Genomic DNA, 23,096 nt, shown 5'->3' on the forward strand with positions numbered 1-23,096 from the left:
AAAAATTTGTGAATTTCCTTCGTAATATATCTGCAGATATGTAGCGCATTACATTACATTAATATTTGGTTTAACAAATAATAATAAATTAAAGATATTACACATGTCTCTCATATATTTAAATATATACAAACATACTTTAATTAATACTGTAAAACAGAAAAAACGAAAATGGCTTAATACTCTGTCTTATAATGATTCAAAACCTGTATCAGTCCAACCTAATTAAAGGACGAAGATAAGAAGCAGAAAAATCGAAATTATGAAATTTGAATATCATTAATACACTTATTTGAAAGGACTAGTTGCACCAAACAGAATGAATGTTACATGAAATTATGTTCGTAATTTATATAAATTATCTTCTTAAATTAAACGTAAATTATATTTCCTTTGCTTTTATATCCTATCTTCTACATGTTTCATTAAAAAATTAATACAATATCAGTCTCAGTTCTACTCGGTGCCATCCAAAAATAAATTAACTTTCTTTTTATCTCAAGTGTTCTTTTTTTCTGTAAAAGATTAGCTAATTATAATCTTACAATCGAAGTGCTATTGTGTGTGTGGCCTTCTTGTTAAAGAGGATGCTTATTATCAACTCATCTTATTTGTAAAAGCTCTTACACGATATTGTAATATGCAAAGGAATATGGAAGTGAAGAAAACCTTATTCTTATCTCATGCATGTTCGATTTATTCAATCATTGCATGTGTACAACAGAAGATTCATACACTAGGTCAAAAAAATTTATTAAATGTGAACATTTTGAAATAGTATTCGATTTCCGGTGAAATTTGTAAACAAACTACAGGAAAATATTAAGAATTCTTGACACGTGCACTTAACCCTCATTAGACAGCAAAGCGTTTATTTTAATGATTGATTTTTCAACTCTGCTTTCTTGGAATCTTCTGCGTGAATCAGTACACGCGGTGTGAACATACGTTGTTAGGAGTTGTTTATGCAGGGAAACATTCTGCACTTCTTTACGACTACACACACAACATACACACGAATTCTCAATACAAACTAACCTACTTTTAACTTTTCAAAACTTATAAATGTTCAGTTTTTACACCACCCTTTCTATTAAACTTTTGTCATACATTGTGACTTTGAAATATAGCTAAATAAGTAATTCAAAACTAATTAACGCATTCATCATTTCCTTTGACAAAATCCTAGTGCTGGAACTAATCGTACCAATTGCCTGTTTGGGAAAGATCTTTAGTCTTTTTAGAAGTATCCAGTGAAATATTTGCAAAAGTGTAACTATTTTAAAAGTAACATCATGCTTATTTTTATAATAATTGTAAAAACTAGAATTTACGTAAAATAAATTTAATAAATGAAATCCGAAATATTGTATTATTTTAAAGATGTTTGGAACTTGCTAAAAAATTAAGTTGCTCATAACAGACAAAGCAATACATAATGTTTTGTCATTAAAATATTAAACTTAGTACTAATAGAAACGTGATAACTCTATGATATTATTATACATTCAAAAACAAAGTCAAGGTGCAATGATATAATCCGACCTAATAATTTCTTTCGCCATTAAAATCACGATTGCGAATTAAAACGATGCGCTATTGGTTGTCCAAAGGGAGATACATTCCAAATAATTACAATACTGTATTAATAGATCATTAGTCTTGTTTTAAACTTTGATATCTTTCCAATATAGAAACAACCTCATTGAACAAGCAATTGACACGAGAAAATTTTATTTCTTATACTATATAAGTTATGAGTAAATCGATAAAGCGAATATTTTGGTAGATCTACTTGGAGTCAGTCTCCATTTTGATCTCCTCTGCTTTTTTATCCTTTTTTGAAGCTTCACTATCTGTTCCTTCTCCATTACTGTTGTCACGTCTTCGTTTTCTAGCATATCGGCCCTTATATTTAGGTGGCGGAAGTTGTTCCATGCCCAAAACTTTATGAATTTGACGAAATGCAACTAATCGCAAAGCATGTTGCGCTGAAGCAGTTATATCTTCCCTTTGTTGGGCTGTCATATTGCCTATTGCATCAACTGGCTCTTTTTCGCACGGATCAGATAATCCTATGAAGAAATACATTATTCATAACCTGTGTAATTCAATACAAAACTATATAAAATTTTATATAAGTATATAAAAATCAGATTGCCAATCATCTATGCAATACTGCAAAATTTCCATTGAGATAAAAAGATCGAAATACTCGATCTTGGAACCTACAATGGATTTCACAATACACTCAGTCTCGTCATCAAAATCATCATTTGGTTTTACGATTTTAAAAAATTTGAATTTTTGTACTGATTATATTAATTAGCGGGAAGATATTACGATATACCTGGGCTTCCTGGAAGCAATATTCCGCCAGCAACGCATTCTAGAAGTCTTCTTAATGCTTCACCTGGACTAAGAGGTCCTCCAGCAGTACTAATCACTTTCTCAGTTAACAATTCTAGTGCCTGAAAGAAGATTGAACACCTGTTTGTTTCTATCTAATCCTTATATTCTGACCGGGACTGAATCCAGCCAAAATATAAAGAAGAGTCTATATCAGAAATTCTACATTAACGTGAAATAGACAGAATCCTCGGCCACTATGCAAGACAGTACTGTATTCAGTTTTGAATTTTTTGAATTATCATTGAATAGTTACAAATCACTTTGTTCTACTTCTAATAAAATCAGATATCATATATGCATCATAAAAGTCGTTTCATACTAACCCATGGGTTTAATGGTCCCCACGTGGGTACACGGTTACAAAGATCACGCATTATGCGAATGACCATAACACAGCTCTGCAGTGAAGTTGCTCTAGCCTGTTAAATACGATCAGTATTTTAGTACATACAATTTGATACACACTTTAAAGTCTCTGAGTCTTCTGGAGATGCGACACCCTAAACTACTTTTAATTTGCTTTGTGTGGGCTTTAGCTATCCTCCCAGCCTCGTGCCTATAGCTCCTAAATATTAGCCCATATCAAAATTATCGGGTGTTTATTAAGTATTTCCTGAACAATTAATGCCTAACATAATATTTAAAAAAAAGTGCAACGTATCAGAAAAACTGTACACTTGTCGAACTGCCAAATACAACTATTGAACTTATAACTGAAAAACACCCGATATACTTATGACACCACTGTGTGTTTGTGCTTGTCTGTCTTTCAATATTTAACAGTGCTTTCAATGCACATTATGTAGAAAGTATGAAATAAAGTACATATGTATAAAGAGAAATACACTAACTTCAAGGATTTCTAAGACAGACCTAGAACAGACTCAGTCTAGGCTACAATGCATTAAGATTAATCCAGAATAATGAATAAGCTTGATCATAAGCATCGTAAAGCAATTTAGTGCATTATAAACAAAACAAACAAAACTACATCTTTTGAAGAAAAATTACGTACTTTTAACACGACTTTCTGCAAACAGTTTCCTATTATTCTGGATGTTGATGATTTGAAGTAAAGCAAATGTAAATGCTTTTGATGTGCATTAATATTTTAAATGCTACAATTCACGTTTACATTATGCTTATACTTCTTGCCTGAGACTATCTGATTGCACGTTCGATGTATTCTGTTTCTGAAATTATGCTATACATACACTTCTTTCTCTTCCTTTTTCCCTTTTTAATCAAATTCTGCCAATAATAAAATATTGCCACTACCATCCACTTATAATAACTAACACATTGATTATAAATTACAAATAGTACATGACAAAGATTTTCGGATTAACTACCATAAAATGTAATATTAGTGGATAAAGTGGACTGGCAAACCTACAAAACTGAAACATCAAACGTGATCAAATAAACATTTCAGACAAAATCATATCAACAAGAAGATAGATAGTAATAAAAATAAAATTGTCACAAGGCTGGAAGTTCTAAGACTGCTCTTTTTGGCGGACAGAGAGAGAGGACAACTTGCACGCGTTTCACGTATTAGGAAAAAATAACAGAAAACAGTCACTAGTGCCAACAAAATGGCACTGACAATTCGAGATCTTGAACTGAGAGTTGATTGATTCAAACCTGAAACCACTTGGCATGCCTGAGTGCAGCTAAAGCCTCCAAACACTTAGCCTTGGGAAGTACATCCGGTGGATCCGGTTTCGTCACAGCGGGCGCCGCGGGCGTTGTTTGCGGTTGAGCAGCTCCCTGTTGCTGCTGTCCAGCATTATCTGAGATTCCAACAAAGAAAGCACAACACGCTTAGACAACACTTAGAGTGTTTGATCATGCCCAACTTGGGTTTTCCCTCTATGTATAATTATATTTTAACTCAAGTACATCAAACTTGAGGGCATAGTCTAAAACATTCTCATTGAAATAAAAATAAACCTAATCGAATGTAGTACATAACAATGATGCATTACTCCTATTCCTGGACGTCCTTTCTTCGCGTTACAAAAGAACGACCGACGTTTCTTACTAAAATTGACAGCGTTACTTAAAATTGAATATTAAAATAACGCTATCAAAAGAATCGTCGGTTAAGAATAAGGAGTTAACTGCGCATTGTGTATTATGCGTACAGCATTCGATGATAGAGGGTTTTCATTAAAATTATTAATGCATGATCAAAAAGTCCATAGTTTTAAGATTGCCTCAGCGTTGTTTCCTCATACCAAAAGCGTGTCCACGTTCATAATAACATATTATCTTCCTTAATGGAGACTCCAGCTTAACTATTATCGACATAACTTATAAAGTATACTACTACAAATTAACTTAAAACGAAGAAAAGCGACATCTAATCGTACCAAGTTTACGCTCTCTCTATTCCGTTAAAAAATGGCTGTTAATATATTTCTATCTACGCTCTTACATATTTTTAAATAGTAATGCCTTTCAAAAATATAAATTATACTCAGTCGTGGACACACTAAAATGCGGCTGTATCAAAAAGAAAAAGGAATTTTTCATGTTAGAGCGTATATACACTGGCAACCGTTGAAGTCCTTGGCTGCCCCTGCATCATCCTGGTGCTTAGAAAAATTTACAAAGAAGCTTTTGGGCCATGAAAAGAACAAACAAAATTCATAAACCACGTTTTCAAGATAGTAGCATGAAAATAAAAAATGCTTTCTGTAAAATCTCTAAAATTATCAGTTATCCTTTTCTTGGCCACTATGAAAATATAAAACGATCAAATCACCTGCAGCAGCAGCTGGTTTGGGAGTTTCGCGCATTAAAGGACTGGTAAGTGTTACGCTAACAGTCACGCTGCCCCCTGAAACAGTTAATGCTGCTGACTCTGGGTGTTTCCCAACATTGTAAGTATCCTCGGGAGCTACGATCTTCAACTGTGCCGGAAGTATCTCAGCAACTTTATTTAATAATGATCTGTAAATAAGAAAATATTTATATATGAATTTGTGTACAAAATTATATATTTATATACAAATACATAAATTTTTCCAACTAACCGTGTTGGTTTTTCTGCACACAGGACTACAAGACAAACGTGATTGTCACCAGATAATAGAAGTCCCTTCGCTAAATTGCCAACACGCATTACCCCTCTTAATATCCTGGAATCTTCTTTTTCCTTTTGGAATGAAAACAAATTGCCGTCGCTGCCATCTTCTTTCTGCGGCGTTATTGTTTTCTTTTTGTCAGAATCTTCTTTAATTTTGACTATATCTGCATTTTGTTGCTGTTGTTGTGACTGCTGTTGTTGAGGTTGCTGCGGTGTAGTCGTAGTTGGAGCCGTTGAAGTAGCATTAGTAATAGATGGAGCTGTTTTCTTGCCTGCAATTATAAAAATATTTTAACTATGCTACAGATATAAAATATAAAATAAGAAAAAGATAAAAGAAGAAATAATTACCTGCTTCTGCCAATGTATCAGATACAAATTTCAATGCCTTTTCAGTATGTGAAACGATCTTCTGAACTGCCAGCAGTTCCTGTTCTTTAGGATATATGGTGGTATGATGAGCTAATACATGTTTGTCATCTGATGAATCTGGCCTTCTTTGAGGACCAGGGAACATCATCATCGGTGGTGGTCCTGGGAAAGGACGTGGCATTGGTGGAGCTCCAGGTCCACGTCCATAGCGTCGATACCACTCATAGTACTCACATTCTTCTTCATAGCGTCGTCTCTCTTCCCAATACATCATTTCCTCATCCATCATTGGACCCATAGGTCCCAATTGATTAATTTCTTCTCTACGTCGTAAATAGTCGTCTCGCATTTGTTGTCTACGAAATTTTTCTTCTAACATCTTTCTTTGCTTCAAACTTGGTTTCATATCAACAACTAAGTCGGGATTAACTTTTTTCTTATAAGCAAATCTGTGTCGTCTTCCTTTCATATGCATATCTTTGGCATTGGGGTCATTAAATCTGCATTCACAAAGCTTACAATTAAAACTTATGATTTTTCCATCTTCGGATTTGTTTTCTTCTATGTACTCTTGACCAACTGGTTGAATATCTTTTTCATCAACAGCTGCTTCTTCGACAGTTTCCTCTGTTGCAGTTTCTTCTGTCTTAATTTCCGGGGCTTGATTTTGATTTACAGTCCCCAAATTTCCAGCTGCAAATATTACACATGATATTAATATGTATTCCGTAGCTATCAAATTTGTATATTCAATTTAACATAGAATGTGTATCTGTAAAAAAAAAAGGATTACTTACAAGCAACAAAGTTAATTTTAGGAGTAGCTGTTACAGTAGGCTTCTTAACCCCTGTAGTTTTAGCTGCGGCTGCTGGTTTTGGGTTCAAAACTGTTGGATCTGCGCTTGGTATCGGTTTACCAAGTTTAGTGTGTAACTTAACAACTTTTTGATGTTTAGCCCCCCTAATATGAGCAGCATAAGCATCATTTCCAGTACAAGTTACATCACAAAGTTCGCAACGTAGACTGTTGCCTGCGCCACGTGCCGGTGGTTGTTGCGGTACTTTCAGAGAAGCTTCTTTCTTCTTATGTTTTTGGCCCTCCAGATGCTCACGGTACGTTTGAGGTCCAGCACAGCTGATCTTACAGACATCGCAATAGTGTAGTTGTTGTGGCTTAGGGGGCTGCTTGGGCCGCATTGCCTTCATTCCTCCCCCTCCAGTGCCAAATCCCTTTCGTCCGTAGCCCTGCCAACCTCCAGTCTTCTGGTTAGTTGAATTGCTGTTTGCACTCTGTTGGGCTACATACATAGTCGCAGCGCTATATAGCGCTGCGTCGTAGCCGGAATACGTTGTACTCGCCGTTTCTAAGGGAAATGAAATTGAAACCTCAAACTTTGGAGGAGTCAATCCTTTATATTCATGGAACCATTCTACTAACTTGTACCCATCAAAATGAATACTTTATTCTTTTGATGAAACATTTATCACGTATAATGTATAGTAATCACAAATCTTTATATAAAGTCAATTTTATAACTTCAGAAAGATTCAATTCAGCTAAATTTTTAAGCCATGTCATGGTTTAAAATATTAGCAGAATTTTATTGTATCATTCATATGTATCAATTCCAATACCCAGAGGATCAATTTCATGTTATTAGTGCCTACATCACGGTTAGCAGGACATTTACATAGGATTTTTAATCTTGGCGAAAAATATTAACATATATACATATATATATATATATATAATTTAATGAAAACTTACTATTTGTAGCTGTCGATGGTGTAGCCGCGGGTGTTGCAGGAGCTGTATATCCTGAAGAATAGGTAGCACTTTGAGTAGGATTAGATTGCTGATAAGCTGTACTTGATGCTTGGTATGTTTTAGCTTGTCCAGTAGTAGTAGCTTGTCTGGCTGTGCCTGTATAAGCACTAGTGGTGCTATATGCAGGTTTCGCAGCTTGATAATGTGTTTCTGTAGTAGTGTAAGTCGCTGCAGCTGCAGCAGGTTGCTGATAATAAGTTTTAGCAGCGTCGTATGTAGCTGCAGGTGCAGCACGCCCGTAACCGTAATCGTATGTCTGAGCCACAGTACCAGGATTAGCAGCTATAAAGAAAAAGGACCTTATGAAACTGGAATGTAAGCACGAAAATACTGGATACTGGACTCTATTTATGAAAGAAAAGAAAGATGAAAAATATGAAATTGATTAAAATAAACTTACCAGCGTACGTGGTCCCAGTAGCGGCTGCAGCGGCGGCCGCTTGATACGTTTCGTAACCTGTAGCCGCAGCAGCAGCGGGTCGTTGAGTGTACGTGGCGGCAGTTGCCGCTGGAGTTACTGCGTATCCCGCTTGACCAGTCTGATAAGCGGCTGCGCTGGTCGCTCTGTTCGAAAGAATAAATAGGTTTTCTTACAGACAAGGAATACAATGAAAAATGGAAACGCAAAACGAAAAAGACCTCTATCGGATCCGTGCCCGGGAGAGACGCTCGATGGACGCTCTACTCTCAGCAAGAAATGGCGGCCAAGCCGGCTGGGCTCTCGCGTGCACCGATTTTAACGAACAATTATTACTCCCGCCAACGTAGTTACCGTCACGAATTTTCGAAAAACTTAACACTAGCTACTTAATAATTATGGTATGCAATCGATTTCGTACCCATATTGCGTTCCGCCGTGAGTAAACCCAAAATAATTGTTCTGAGCCATCCTTCCTCGCAGAGAATCCCGGAAAGAAGGACAATGGAGGAAGTTGTAGGGCGTGCCACGAACTCGATAGAATGGCGGCGCTGCCGCGGCTCCTATTGGTTATTCTGTTGGAGCCGGGCGCAACAATTGCAAGAATGCCGCGCCCTCAGTGGCCGCTTCCACGAGAACCCTTCGTCGTCCTCCGACAAACTACCTCCGCGCAAATCAACGCGCTACCGTACTAGCCAGAGAAACTACCGCGAGAAAGTATTCACGAAGCGGACAGATGTATACGGTTAATTGAAACTTAACTTACTGCGTGTTTTCTCGTTATCTCCGTTATCCGGGGTAGTATGTAGTTTGTGTAATTTTCGCGGCTGGTGCGTGTTGCAGTGAACGTCCGGCGTGCGCAAGAAAGGGCTAGTTTGCCGGTGACGCGTGCGTTCAGCGAATTATTTTTCACGCCCCCTATTAGTAACTGCATCTATCGTTTAGAATTGAAGCGCTCTCTAGTAGGTCTTATCATAATTCTAATGAAATCTTTTTCCACTCGCACAACCAATTTGAAAGTAATACTTACGTTCGATACGTAACCGTAAATATTTTAAATATTATTTTTTTTTTAATCATACAAACTCGCGATACATCATGCCACCGCAGTTAGCGAAGAAAAAGCATGCTAAATATTTCCAGAGGTTATTGCAAATTATGCCCAATTCATGTTCAGCAGAATTTGACTGCTCTAGACTTGCTGTGGCGTTTTTTGCTATATCAGGATTAGACATATTGAATTGCTTGAATGATCTTAGCGAACAAACTAAATTAGAAGCAATAGACTGGATCTATGGGCTTCAAGTAACCGGAGCTGGACCACGCTCCGGCTTTCAGCCTTCGACAACAATACCAAAGGATGCTCCAAAGTATCAATGTGGTCATTTAGCAATGACATATATTGGATTAGTTACTCTCTTAATTCTTGGAGATGATTTAAGTCGAGTTGACAGAGAATCTATTATTGAAGGAATGCGAGCATGTCAAAATCCAGATGGATCATTTACAGCTATTATAACAGGATGTGAAAGTGATATGAGGTTCCTTTACTGTGCTTGTTGTATATCTATAATTTTAAATGATTGGTCAGGCATTGACAAGACAAAAGCAATTGACTACATTTTAAAGAGCATTGTAAGTTTTTATCCTTTCCTCTTTTTATTTTACTTATAAAGAGTATTAACAAAAATTGGCTCTGTCTACTTAATTTTATCATAGCACAATATCTCAACAATGATTATAGTCATATGATGGAGCAATGGGCCAAGGACCTGGTCTTGAATCACATGGAGGATCTACATTTTGTGCTGTAGCTAGCCTATTTCTCATGAACGAACTTCATAATGTATTGACAAATGATCAATTAAACAGACTAAAAAGATGGTGTCTTATGAGGCAAGATAGTGGCTTTCATGGGCGACCTGGAAAACCTTCTGATACTTGTTATAGTTTTTGGGTGGGAGCAACTCTACAAATGCTTGATATTAACAAATTATCAGATCCTGATGAAAATAGGGCATTCCTGCTTGAAACTCAAGATAATATCGTGGGAGGATTTGGAAAATTTGCTGACTGTCTCCCAGATCCTCTTCATACTTATCTAGGTATGTAGCAGATAGGATATCCATAAAAATAATGTACAATAAAGATAATATACAATATGAATACCTAATTTTTTAGGTTTATGTGGTTTAAGCCTCTTAGGAGAAACTGGTTTATGCGTAATGAACGCTGCGCTTAACATCTCTGATCGAGCGTATAAACATTTACTAAAAATTCATGAAGTATGGTAATGCAGTTAACAGTCGTATAAAGTATTTGCAACAACTGAATATCATATCCAACGCACAGAGCTTAAAGTACGAAGGAAAAGTAACATTTTTGCATTTCCATGGATCCTATTTGTACAGTTTCCACAGATCCTCTGTGCCTAGAATTGTTATTCCAAAAGCGTCAATTAACAAAAATATTATGATTTTGAGGTATGTTATCAATTATTCTGTTTCAATTAAGACATTTGTTGAACATGTATCCAAAGCACATATTGAAAATAAGAGGAAAAACAATAGTATAATTTAAATACATCTTAAAGTGTCATTAAGTATATACAAATTTTAAAAATTCTAATAAAAACAACAAAAAAATATGTACAAAGTATTTCTAATTGATACCCTACATCATAATAAAAATTTATAAAATTATTATTCAACTAGTATCTTTCACTTTTTTTGAGAAATTATTAACACAATGCTTCATCCAAAAAAGCAATGTATTATATTGTATCGTTAAATGAAGAAGTTTCGTGGTCAGATCCCGTTCTTTCATATTCACAATGACACCGTCCATGAATGAGCGCGTACTGCAAAGGAGAAAACTCCTTAACACTGCGAAGTTGCCCGAGCGTAGATGCCACATGCGCCCCACCTCGCGGAGCGATGATTCCATGGTAACCGGGGTGGGTTCGCAGACCACAACAGACGACGTTCGTTCGTTCAGTCGAATAGACTGTGAGACTTGAGAAGAGAGTGTTCTATCTTTGCCGGTGTGATTTCTCGTTTTTTTTTTCGCATACATGTGTATTGTGTTCAATTACGTCTAGTTCGATAAAATATTTTTAAAGGTTCATCATACCGGTGGAATCTCTAACGCGCACGAAAACAAAGTGGAACGCAAACAAAACAATAGAACAATATCTATCCTACGGTTGTTGGAAAAGAGAAACTTCATTGTCAAGTGTTGGGGTCGCATTCGCGGCCCAGGCATCAGCAGAGGTTAGTGCGCGTCTAAAATTTAAATTAATTTGGTATGAACAAGACTGCTTCTTTACAGTCAAGAATGGAATCGCTAAACGATCGTTCAAACATACATAATTCAGGACAAACGTATTTACCGTCGGGTAATGCGCGTGATCGAAGAGAGTTTGTTCGATATAAAATTCATTTTTAAATTCTATACTTAATTTTAATAGTATTTCTTTTTAAGTTATTTATTTACATTTAAATTACTTTTTATTCTGTGAGGTCGTTAAAATTTGATATTTCACATCGTCATTTCGTGATGATATCATGTTGGAAGTTAACTTCCATCAAAATAAAAAGAGCGGAAAAAGTTCACAGTATAATAATACATATATGTACTTAAAGATAAATAGAAACTTGGGAACTTACGAAACCACAGTTGGCGTATAACTCGCGGAAACGGAAAAGAGAATAGTTCTCGTACCATCACTCTTATCATGACATTGAGTCACGTGAAAAGGAAAGTATATACAACACGATGGAAACTGAATTTCGCAAAACCGACGAGTCCGTTTAATTGCGTCAGTTAGTCGTGGCTGAATAGATGTATGTAACTTAATTCCGTATGTGCATTTATCACCGTGTAAGTGACGGGTACCAAGAGGAGTAACAGAGTAATACAAAAACATTGTGTATATTTAGAAAATAACGTCCAAAGCTTGTCCAAGGTATCGCGAATTAATCGATTATCAGTATAGCGTGAAATTTTCCACAGTATACGATTTTCATCCACGCAATCGTGCATATCCGAAGGCAAACAGAAAAGGGGGATAGAAATATGGGGTAAACATCTTTTTCGGCTCAATGTAAATCGCGCTATAACGTAAATGAACCGTCTAGTCTACGGAATGTGAGCCTGTAAAGGCAACCTTAACAAGTAACCGTGCAATGAATGAGACTGTTGTACAACGGGCGTTCACCGTTCTGTTTCTAATTAATACCAGCACAATAGTATGGTTTTTCGCCAGTTATTTTTATCTCCGCAAATCCGTCTGATATGTGCGCTCTCGATGACTGCGACAACTTCATTTGCGGTACTTAACCAGCTGATTCGCGTTTCATCAATCAATCAATTTGCCTGAATTATGGGTTAGGTGCATATACAGTACTGTGCAAAAGTCTTAGACCATTTTATGTAGAAATACCAGACTAGAATATTTGATGTTATTTGCATTTTATTATCATTTTTTAGAGAATCCAAGAATCTAAGTAATTTATGAAATACTTATTAAATTGAGGTAATTAATATTTTATGACGTCTCTTTTTACTATCTCATAATTTTTTAATTCTGCAATCCTCTGTTCAGTTTTTCTTAAGATTGAATCCCACTTTTTAATTTCGTTGACGTTATGTACCCCATACGTATTTTATAATGCGTTCTAATGCGTTATATGTTCCGTACACTTTTATTCGGTTAAAATTTGAACTATGTTTTATATTGAAGAATAATTAAGGTAACTATTTATGTTAAGAATGATGGATTTATTCACGATGTGCGACAGGTTGTAATTTGAAATTTCAATGCTATACGTATAGGATCAACTGTATCTTCAACCTTGAATAAGCTATCTGCTTAAAACAGAGGCAGCGATGAAAATATGTCCCTCCTAGAGCTCTGAAGGACACAACATTAATTTTGTTCTTCCTTTTTCATTATATGCATCTTGTACATTCTTCCAAGAGAGATCATAAAATTTCATATCCTATTTGTTTTATCACGTAATAAAATATTTTCTAACATTGAATATTTTTATAGATTTCATAATATATATCTTTTTCGATTGCAAATATATGCAAATATATAAACGGATACGATGAATGAAATTGAGAATGAAACGATTTTTTTAGATTTTTGATAATCCAGTTCATTATCTAATTCTATTTCAAATTGCTTGAAAGCAGTCGCACAGTTTAAAGGAGCTAAAATAAAAAACTTATATATTTCAAAAATAGATATAATATAATATCTAAAATAATCACTGCACAAAAATTACTTACCAATTCTACATATAAAAATATCCTTCTCGCATATTTGTACATTATGAATCGTATATTTAATTCTATTTAAAATTATTTCAAAATACGCATATGATCTAAAGATCAGATAAAATACTCTTCTCACATACCTACACGTCGAATCAAATACGTTTGAATATCGAGAAAAGTCGATATCGCGAGGACATAGTCCCGCGCTCGTTAAGATCGTCGAAGGATTACAATTGAGATTCGCTCGGCAGATAGGATAAAAAGTTGAAATTGGATACGATTCCGTGAGAGAATCTTGCGTGTGCAATCGGCGGGATCGATATCCAAAAACGACCGCTACAGGCTACAAGTTAGCCAGGCAGGAACGTGGACCTCTCGAAAGTCGTATTTAACAGACGAACGCGTGACCTTTGTGGATAGAGTATAATCCTTCTCGTAACTTTGTCCATGTGAGCACGTGCGCACCGCGTTGTATACGACATGTGCGTTCGTGCACACACATGAAGCTGAACACATCGATCGAAGGGCAGGTGGTGGGTATATTCTCAGACAAGATGCTCAGTTTAACAAGGAGGTTCGTGCCAGTTGCACAGCTGTCGATGTGACAGCTGCATCTTTCGAAATAAAAAGAAAAACGTTAAGGAAATTGAGGGTTGGGAAGAAGACGAACGTTGCCACTCGATTTGAAATCGTTTGATGATTCGTTATTTTCAATTGTTGAAAAAAATAAATTGCAGTATTACTTGATTTGATTGATCTCTTTACGTGATGCTTCGCCTGATGAAATATACTTTTTAGTTTAATCGAATTAGCTACATATACACATATATTAGAATATCATTTACATGAATTTATCGGAGCGTAAACAGTTTATATAATTGAAGTTTATATAATAAGAATCCGCTGATTCCGCTTATTTTCTATGATACGATAGTTCACGTTCAGACATGTGGATTCAATCGACTAAAATTTCGTTTAAATAAATGCAGTGTATACGTACTATATAAAAAAGTAACGTTAAAGAAATCGAGGGTTAGGAAATTGCCACTTGACTTGAAATCGTTCGACCATTCGTTACTTTCAATTATGAAAAAACAAAAACAAAAAATAAATAAATTGGAGTAACGCTTGATTTGATACCTCTACATAATGTTTTGCGATGAAATACACTTTTCAATCTCATCAAATTAGTTATATACATATGTATATGTAGTAGAATTGCGCTTACATAAATTTATCGGAAGTCAAATAGTTTATATAATTGGAGTTCGTGTAATAGAATGATTCTCGTTCATATAACAGTTCACGTTCAGATAAATGGATTTAACCGACAGAAATTCATATAATCGGATAATTGAACTAACGTTCAAATAAATGGGCTTGGTATAAGTGGCGTTATATAAACGTATGGAAATATCATATAAACGTAAAGGAAATAACGAAGTGGAAAGAAAATGAAGATTGACTTTCCATTCGAAATTATATTGCGACTATTCATTACTTCCAACTATTGAAAAAACTAAATTGGAATCAAATTAATGATAATGGAATACATTTTTTAATTCCATCAAACTAAGTACGTTATTGTCTCGCTTGTAAGGGAAATGATGGTTCGATGATGATAACGACGGTTTAATAACTCGAATCGTTGAAGATATAAGTCAACATAGGAGACTCATTGGATTATTATTCTTATTTGGAAAATCCCTCCGTTTCGTAAACTTAATTGCATGTGACGCTGTTATCAAAACTGTCATGAAGAAAGAGTGACAGATCATTTGCGCTCCAAAATCGTTTGACGAGGGTACCGACAATTCCATTACCCGAATTGCTGAACAAACAAATTAAAACGAATTAACTATTTCCACGTGGACTGTTCTAATTTAGAAGGTTCCTAAACTTCACAAATCTAAGAAACACATAATGCGATATATGAATTTCAACGATTCGTTGCTTCAAGCATTTAAAAATATAAGTTTACCATAATTAAGTATAGGGTAAATATCGATATAATCGCATGTGAAAATTGTTAAGGAAATTGAAGATGGAGAAGAAATTGCAGATCATTATTACTTAATAAAGACAACAGCGATAAGCTTAACAAAATAATAATCATTCGTCAAGAATATAAAAGTCCATCCTTTTGAAAGAAATAATGAAACGTTTTCAATTGAGTTTTTTCGCACCGTCATAATTCTTTAATTTTATAGATTCGATCACGTGTGAAATTGCCTCTCTAGATTCAGATACAGTTATTCAATACGACGCAATGCGAACAAAATTGCCTGCAAAGTTCAATTTGCAAGCAGGCAAGAAACGAGAGTGTCGCGTGCACACACGACGTGTACATGTTCTTGACGTTAAAAATAATGTTCGTGCATACGTTAGAAAATTGTGGGCTGTTAGGTCCTATCCTTCGACACATCGCGATAGAACGAAGCAGATAACTAATTATAGAAATGACGAACCTCCAGTCTACTCGGAAATATACCTGCAGTTCACCTGTTTATCTACACTTTTTAACTTCTTTACGAAATTATTGTCTCTATTTCGCATTAGCTTAAAACATGAAACCACGAAGAATTCACTTCTGTCATCTAAATATTTTAAATAAATAATTTAAATAATCGTATAACTTTTCGAAAGAAGACTATACTATAAAATAGTTATTTCAATATCTTCTGTTAAATTTCATTTTAGCAATAATTTTTGTGTATTTATATACAGTTTTATTCATTATTCAAGTAATCATGATTATTAGTTGTATCAGTAAGATAACACAGTTCAGAAATGCATTAGTCAGCAATGATTCATCGCGGAAACCAGATTTATTGTATAGATATTTAATGTTCGAGCGAAGCAAGAAAACGAAATTACAGAAAATTTCATGGAGCCACCGATCTGACACGGATGAAGATCAGAATAGAATCTTTGACCTGTTTTTAAAGCGCTACCGGAAACTATAAACTCCGTATCGTATCTCTTGTCTCATTTTATGCGAGTTATGGCACAACACTGTACAAATATATGCTACCGTTAAAAAATATCCCCAGACACTTGCTCACCTTTGACAAGGTGTATTTTAATTTAACTTGTAGATAAATTATGGATAAATCGAATTTCAAGGACTTTAATATTTATAATCGTCGTAACTACATACAATATAATATCGTTGTTTTAATTAAATTGTTTTTCAGAAGCCAAAGTACAATAATAAAGCCGGAGTTTGTTATCATCACGCGTTTACAGAATTACAAATAAAAATGATGTATTGATAGATAAGGACTATGTTCTGTATTATTATTTTGTTATTACGACGTGATATAATTGGTTTTAGATAACTACTAGACATACAATTAGATGTTGATCTCTGCAAGTGTGAAACAAGTTACGGAAAAGTTATTTATCCCCATATTATATACATAGTTTCTAAATTGCACATTGATAAGAAAAACTATATTCTAAACCTATATCGTAATTAATTATCGAATTTAACAGATTGAAAATTGTTTCGAGGAAAATGTAGTTTCTTTTTTTTCCGGGTCGTTGTTCCAATAAAAGAAAGTGGATCACTTTAGAAAATGTATTCCAATTATAGAGATCTTCTGATCAAAACAAAATACGTAGCTAGTTCGTACTGATGAAAGAATTTGTGGACCGTGCACCTTGAAATTTGACGATGTCAATAGCGAATAATGCGCTTAATATGGATACTCGACAACCGCCTAATGGCGCGCTAGTAACTCGATCTATTGTAGTTAGGAAACGACCAAGCAAAGAGAGCGAAAGTTCTGCGAGCGATCGATCATTTGCTTTAGTCGTACGACTTTACGGTGTTTCCCAGCAGGACAATACATCAATTAAATCCTTTCAACTGGAATTTAATTTCCTGCTTTAGAATTGTATTGAATAGATTAGATATTGTCTGATACACATTAGTTGGGTAGTTTTATCTATACTATACATATATGTATGTACCTAGAAAATCATTTAAGAGTTATCTAAAAATTATTTAAAAAATAACTATAAGAATTTATCTATAAATTATCTAAAATTACTTACATAGTATTTTAGATAGGAAAACTAGTTTATGATTAAATCATTTCTTTTAGATAGAAACAATATTGTTGAAGTCGGTCTTGAAGGGATTAAATATCATTTCAAATCTGTTATTTGCGTGTAATGCTTTTACTTTTATAAAATATTTCATTTTGTTTTACTTCAAACTACCGTGTACTAATTCTTGCATATCGCAAATATCGTTCGATAGTGTTTAAGCGGTACGAACAATTTAGGATACGACTGGAATAGGACTCTCGTTTCAGTATGATCTACTACCTCATAAATCAAGTATATTCACCAAAAGAGTTACAAATTTTATTGGTTTATTTCGAAATTCAATAATTTCATTGGTTAAATGCTTCTAATAGAATTTGCGCACAATACTAGCTGCTAAACATACGATAATGAATTATTCTTATTAGAATTAATCAGGATTAGTTGGATGAATCAGTCACGATAAATTTAGATATGTTACCTTTGACGTTTTAAAGTAATTGAGTACCATCCCTAAAGTGAAACCTCAATTTATTTATTACACTTCCGTGTAATTAATGTTCCCACTTTAAGAGCCACTCTATTATCCAGACCTTTTTCTTTTTTGCCTTAATTGCTTACTTTTATGTAACACTGTTCATATAATTATATAATATTACATTACTTTTGTAAAATTGTAATTGCAGTATTTATCTAATAGTTTGTGCTTTATCGCTGCCGTCTAAGTAATTGAAAAATTTAATAAAGGTTGGATTTGTTATGAATCCACAATTTTCGATCGATACAAAAAATATCTACCTGGGTTCTCATGCATAATTGAACTTTATCGATGAAATTACAAGTTATCAATAGATTATCAATTTTAAATTATTAATCTTCATAATAAAATAATAAAGAAATTTCATAAATTACGAATTATTTGATTGCCCTATTTGACATAAAACTATAAAATTATAGAAAAGAAGCTTATAACTTACAACGTACATAATTTAACGATTCACTAATATTTTTAATTAATAAATCATTTTGTGAAAAGATGTTGACACAATGTGGTTTCTTAGATTTTTTTATCATATATGAACTTAGTAGATGACAACACATTTAATCTGAACGATCATCCTGACGATCATAGATCGAATCACGTGCGTGAGTATTTCCAGCGTTTCGATAATTCGAGTGCGTTTAAAAACGTTTCGGACGTTCTCGAATATCTTAAGATCAGTCGAATGCTCGAAAATCTTGAAAATTCGCATTCGGGTAAAATGATAGGGAATTTTGAGGTACTCTAATACTCGATCGATATCGATATTTGTCATGTTCTCGAAATACATATCGATCTAACCGTATCGAGACTAGGTAATATCCCGTAGCGCGCATCCATTTGCCCCTATTACGTCGATAAACGAGAATGAGAGTCTCTGGCTTGCCTTGACGCTCCTTACAAATCGATCCAACTTCCATACAACTATACCTCTTCGATATAAACGTCTATATGTGTGTATATATACATATATGATTATACCTCGCGACGACAAACCACACGCACATTACGTTCCATTTCCAGTGTATCGGGTTTGACCTCAGTTATTGACATAAATTACACGAATGAGGGAGCATGTATGCTGCAACCTATTTAATTCTTTGCCCTCCACCAACTTGCACCGATCGTTTGTTTTCTTTTCTTTCTATTCTTCTGTTCCATTCTTAACTATTTTGTAATGGTAATTTAATTCTATAATGATAATTTGATCCTGAAATAAAGAATTGGAGCCTAACGGTGAAATTTTATGGAGATAATTGGAAAACAGGGATAACTTTTTTTTCACGAAATCCTTATAATTACTGAATTGTATCGGTTTATCTGCAATATTGAATACACTATAGGTACTTGAATTAATTCAATGTTTATTTCATTGCAGTTTCAATTAAAATTTTTATAGATTGGAAAGTACGTGAGTTTTAAGAATTTTTGTGAAACTTTGAAATACCAAATAACAGTTATAAGTTTCTGACTGAATTTAAAATAACATCTTCGTTTAGCTAGACAGTTTCGCTTCTATTGCAAGTATGTACATACATGTGGGTGGTTGATGACACGCGTGGCACGGAATGCGTGTTGATGTTACTTTAAAGACAGAGCATGTATATTGAATAATAAATAATAATAATGTTCCTATTTCTCAATCTGCTAACGTCTGTTAACAATCTGTCTCAATCTGTTAACGTCTGTTAGGCACCTCTTATTTTCAAATGAAAGCAATGCTTATAAAGATTAAATGACAAACAAATATAAATATATATAATAGAATGCAATATAAATATTATAATAGAAATATATTGTTATTCTAAACATAAAAAAAATATATTACAATTTCAAAAAACCCATAACTCGCTTTACGTATGAAGCTATTTCTCACCAACTCACATGTTCTTTACGAACATAAAAATGTGTTTTTTCAGGTGGCGTGGGGGACGGCAGTGATGGAATTGCAGAGCTGGCTGCTCTATCATCTTGTAGCTGTAACCGACTGCAATCAAGGTATACAAATGTTAACTGTACGATGCTCTGATTCGTTCCCATGAATAAGAACACACGCATTTGCACAACGCGCGCAACATCATTTTATTATGTGTTGCCATATTTAATTTATTTGACATAATATCGTTTTATGTATATGTTTTGCTAAATATTGATTCATTTTACATCCTTGCTTATTTTAGTTACTTTTGCCTGAGTTTCGACCGTGCTCACAGAACACTTCTTTATTTCATTCACAATCCCGTTATCGCCTAGAGGAAACAGCGGTCTACCAATGTTTGATGGTAAGTTCTGATCATACACACATTATAATGCAAACTATCATTTTTACTATTTTCGTCTGGATAAATCAATAAGATATCACATTTTATGTTATTTTAACTAGTATATATATATATACTAGTGTAGTAGTGTACTAGTATATAAATGTATATATATACATACATACATACATACATACATATATATACATTGGTACAGAGTATATTGAAGTAGTTGAAAAATTTCTAACATAAATTCTATGAGACAAAAGAAGGAAAAAGATTGCATAGACATGATTTGAAAACGATATAGGTTTCACTTTTTTAATATACATTTGGATGTAATTTGTTGAATATTATTGTAAATTTTTTGTCATATTATTTTTTATTGCATTATTTATTATGAATGTCTTATTATTATATTTCACCCTAAGAAAATATGGTTCCCAACATTACATGTATATACATGATGTTTATTAAGCCATATCAATCTGAACTGATCTGATCAAACTGAAATTAATAATATATTAATAATATTTATTGTATAATTGGGTATAATTTGTAAACAAAATACTTTATCTTTGTGTTATGAAAATGTGTACATTTTGTGCATAACAGTGCCTCATAATTGTCTTAGATAAGTTTCATAAGCTGTTACAAGTACATACATGTATTAAATCTCGTAAGAAACTTTTTTAGTATTTAATATAAATTCGTACTTTCATACCGCTTCAATACATAGAACAGTTAACTTATAGACTAACTTTCCTAATGCACCCTTTGTACTATTTTCACAAGTCGATCTTTTCATGCAACAAAAGGATCATTATTCAACCCCATATCTCTCCGAGCAGATGGTACAGCGTTTGCAATTTTTTCCCCAGTGATGCAGTCGGCGACTACATTGAACGGCGGATCTTATCCCGCCGGGGGCACCGGAAGCCGCGCTCGTGATTTAGGTCTTCGTGCACAAAAAAAACTCCTCGGCAGAGTCGTATCTACAGGGGCCGGAAGATCATTGCTGATAGATGACGCCACTACTTCACTTTTGGACAATCTGTATAAGCTTATGGAAAGAGCCGCGAAAACCAATTCTAATTTAGACAAGAAACAGCCTGAAAAGGTTTTAAAGAATATCGTTAAATTATCCATTAAGGTACTTGTCTCTCTCTCGATGATTGCTGTGACATAGATATGCAAAGTAATCGCGATTTTATTTCTCATATTCGTTAAATACTTTCATTTTAGGTGGGTCTCCTACAACGTAATCAACAATTAAACGCCACCGACGACGCGAAACTCGTGGAAATAAGAACTGCCCTTAGAGCTGTAGCAATGTCTGTGGTCTCGTTTTACGAATTGGAGTTCAGTTTCGATCGGGCGTACTTAATCAAATCGTTAGAACGATGCAGAACCGCGATACAGGCACTCATAAAGCCACATCTCACAGACAAGTCTCAAGATCGGTGTGATCAAGTGTTCGATTTCTTAACGCATTCCGACTTCTTGGACTCCGTTTTTAGACAGGATTCGGAACACAGATCTATCCTCGGAATGCTAGTTAGTGATATAAATAAGGCCTTAGATGCTGGGCATCTTTGATTCCTTTTTAAACATGACTGCGCTTTCGTGACTAACGGGGAGCATGAACGAAAATTACCAAGATAATTAAGGGAGGATAATAACTCTTCTCCCTGATTATTTTTTAGAAAGAAGAAAGCAAAGGAAAAGAAAGAAGTGTACGTGTGATACCAGTTATTTGCGATCGCCTGTGTAAGAAAAGATAATGATAAATATGTTTTTGACGCGAGAAAGGCTTTTGAAATATAATGTTTGTCGTGAGAATCGATCGATTTCACACAGTAGTGCTCACCAATTTATGCAATAATTGTGAAATACTCTATTTATTTTCAGAATGTATATTGTTACGATCAGTGTATATTTATTTACGAGACTTGTGCGTTAGGATATCAATTGTCAATCTATACCAAAAAAAAAAAAAAAGAAATGAGCTTATTTATGCCCCAAGATGGGTTTATAGTAATTACGGTAGAAACTACTTTGTTAATCCCGACAAAATAGCACGTAAAAGAAGCAATCTGTCATCGCTAAGGACGCACTGACAGAGATACGTGCTCCAAAGATATCCTTTTGAAGGTATAATCTTTCACTCGTCAAAGAGCTATATTCTGATACTCTGACATATCGACGAGTGTATCTATAAAGACGGATTGACCTCCGTTTTTACTCACATAATGCGCATCTATACATTTTCGGCACACAAAATAAATACAACATATCTAATATAGTCATGACAAAGCCTCGATAATTAAATTGAACATTTACATTACATGTACTACAAGTATGTTGCAGTGTCGCGTGTTTTGTATACATTATACACTCTTTACACGTTGTTTGTGATGATTCTAAGCGAAATAAAAATCTTGTATTGATATATATATAGTATATATATATATATAGTATATATATATATATATATATATATATATATATATATATATATATAACATTAATAAATTATTTGTAATGAGACAAGTCTCTCTCTTTCTCTTAATATTCACTTTAGTGCGACTAAAGAAGAAAAAACTGATAAACGCAATTGTGATTAATGATTTGACATATTTATTTACATAGATTATTTAATGCACACACGCGCACGCACACATATAAAATTAGTGCAATTTGTTCACCAATCAAGTAGCACTGCCTGTACGAAATATTTAGTATTTAATATATTAAATAAAAGTACGGAGAAAAAGTAACGTAGCTTGATAATATAATTTATTCTAGGAAAATGTATATATTTA

At 34.2% G+C, this 23,096-nt stretch overlaps 3 protein-coding genes across 6 annotated transcripts; 2 read left to right on the forward strand and 1 right to left on the reverse strand.

Annotated features, from left to right (window-relative positions):
• Positions 1-1,576: 1,576 nt before the first annotated feature.
• Positions 1,577-8,740, reverse strand: LOC117216152 (zinc finger RNA-binding protein). Of its 2 annotated transcripts, none has more exons than XM_033462680.1 (11): positions 8,549-8,598; positions 8,110-8,273; positions 7,650-7,991; positions 6,679-7,245; positions 5,861-6,574; positions 5,457-5,781; positions 5,186-5,373; positions 4,060-4,208; positions 2,736-2,831; positions 2,351-2,471; positions 1,577-2,075 (listed from the first exon to the last, which is right to left on the reverse strand). In XM_033462680.1, exons 1-11 carry the CDS (start codon positions 8,596-8,598, stop codon positions 1,792-1,794), a joined length of 3,000 nt encoding a protein of 999 aa, XP_033318571.1. In that variant the 3' UTR covers positions 1,577-1,791. The 2 variants fall into 2 exon arrangements, with proteins under 2 accessions (XP_033318571.1, XP_033318572.1); XM_033462681.1 differs by having other exon boundaries at positions 1,792-2,075; positions 6,679-7,134; positions 8,549-8,740.
• A 42-nt stretch (positions 8,741-8,782) lies between these two features.
• On the forward strand, positions 8,783-10,708 carry LOC117216155 (geranylgeranyl transferase type-1 subunit beta). The gene is made up of 3 exons (XM_033462685.1): positions 8,783-9,762; positions 9,872-10,232; positions 10,309-10,708. Exons 1-3 carry the CDS (start codon positions 9,226-9,228, stop codon positions 10,419-10,421), a joined length of 1,011 nt encoding a protein of 336 aa, XP_033318576.1. The 5' UTR covers positions 8,783-9,225; the 3' UTR covers positions 10,422-10,708.
• A 334-nt stretch (positions 10,709-11,042) lies between these two features.
• On the forward strand, positions 11,043-22,306 carry LOC117216157 (tumor necrosis factor alpha-induced protein 8-like protein). 3 transcript variants are annotated; one of them, XM_033462689.1, is made up of 5 exons: positions 11,043-11,170; positions 11,249-11,399; positions 19,930-20,008; positions 21,153-21,424; positions 21,517-22,306. In XM_033462689.1, exons 3-5 carry the CDS (start codon positions 19,951-19,953, stop codon positions 21,868-21,870), a joined length of 684 nt encoding a protein of 227 aa, XP_033318580.1. In that variant the 5' UTR covers positions 11,043-11,170; positions 11,249-11,399; positions 19,930-19,950; the 3' UTR covers positions 21,871-22,306. The 3 variants fall into 3 exon arrangements, with proteins under 3 accessions (XP_033318580.1, XP_033318578.1, XP_033318581.1); XM_033462690.1 differs by adding an exon at positions 20,191-20,292 and having other exon boundaries at positions 11,070-11,399; XM_033462687.1 differs by having other exon boundaries at positions 11,065-11,399.
• Positions 22,307-23,096: the final 790 nt, after the last annotated feature.

This window comes from Bombus bifarius, unplaced genomic scaffold, assembly GCF_011952205.1.
Source record: "Bombus bifarius isolate JDL3187 unplaced genomic scaffold, Bbif_JDL3187 scf7180000010252, whole genome shotgun sequence".
NCBI classification, from domain to species: Eukaryota; Metazoa; Arthropoda; class Insecta; order Hymenoptera; family Apidae; genus Bombus; species Bombus bifarius.

Bases quoted from the DNA above. Each gene is read 5' to 3' on its own strand.
- LOC117216152 (XM_033462680.1), bottom strand. From the start codon at position 8,598: ATGGCTCAGAACAATTATTTTGGGTTTACTCACGGCGGAACGCAATAT. The intron at 4,209-5,185 runs GTGATTTGATCG...TTGGAATCTCAG, and splicing joins CAAACCAGCTGCTGCTGCAG to ATAATGCTGGACAGCAGCAA. The intron at 2,076-2,350 runs GTATATCGTAAT...ATTTCTTCATAG, and splicing joins ATTGCTTCCAGGAAGCCCAG to GATTATCTGATCCGTGCGAA.
- LOC117216155 (XM_033462685.1), top strand. From the start codon at position 9,226: ATGCCACCGCAGTTAGCGAAGAAAAAGCATGCTAAATATTTCCAGAGG. The intron at 9,763-9,871 runs GTAAGTTTTTAT...CAATGATTATAG, and splicing joins ACTACATTTTAAAGAGCATT to TCATATGATGGAGCAATGGG. The intron at 10,233-10,308 runs GTATGTAGCAGA...CTAATTTTTTAG, and splicing joins TCCTCTTCATACTTATCTAG to GTTTATGTGGTTTAAGCCTC.
- LOC117216157 (XM_033462689.1), top strand. From the start codon at position 19,951: ATGGAATTGCAGAGCTGGCTGCTCTATCATCTTGTAGCTGTAACCGAC. The intron at 20,009-21,152 runs GTATACAAATGT...TTTTTTCCCCAG, and splicing joins TGTAACCGACTGCAATCAAG to TGATGCAGTCGGCGACTACA. The intron at 21,425-21,516 runs GTACTTGTCTCT...CTTTCATTTTAG, and splicing joins TCGTTAAATTATCCATTAAG to GTGGGTCTCCTACAACGTAA.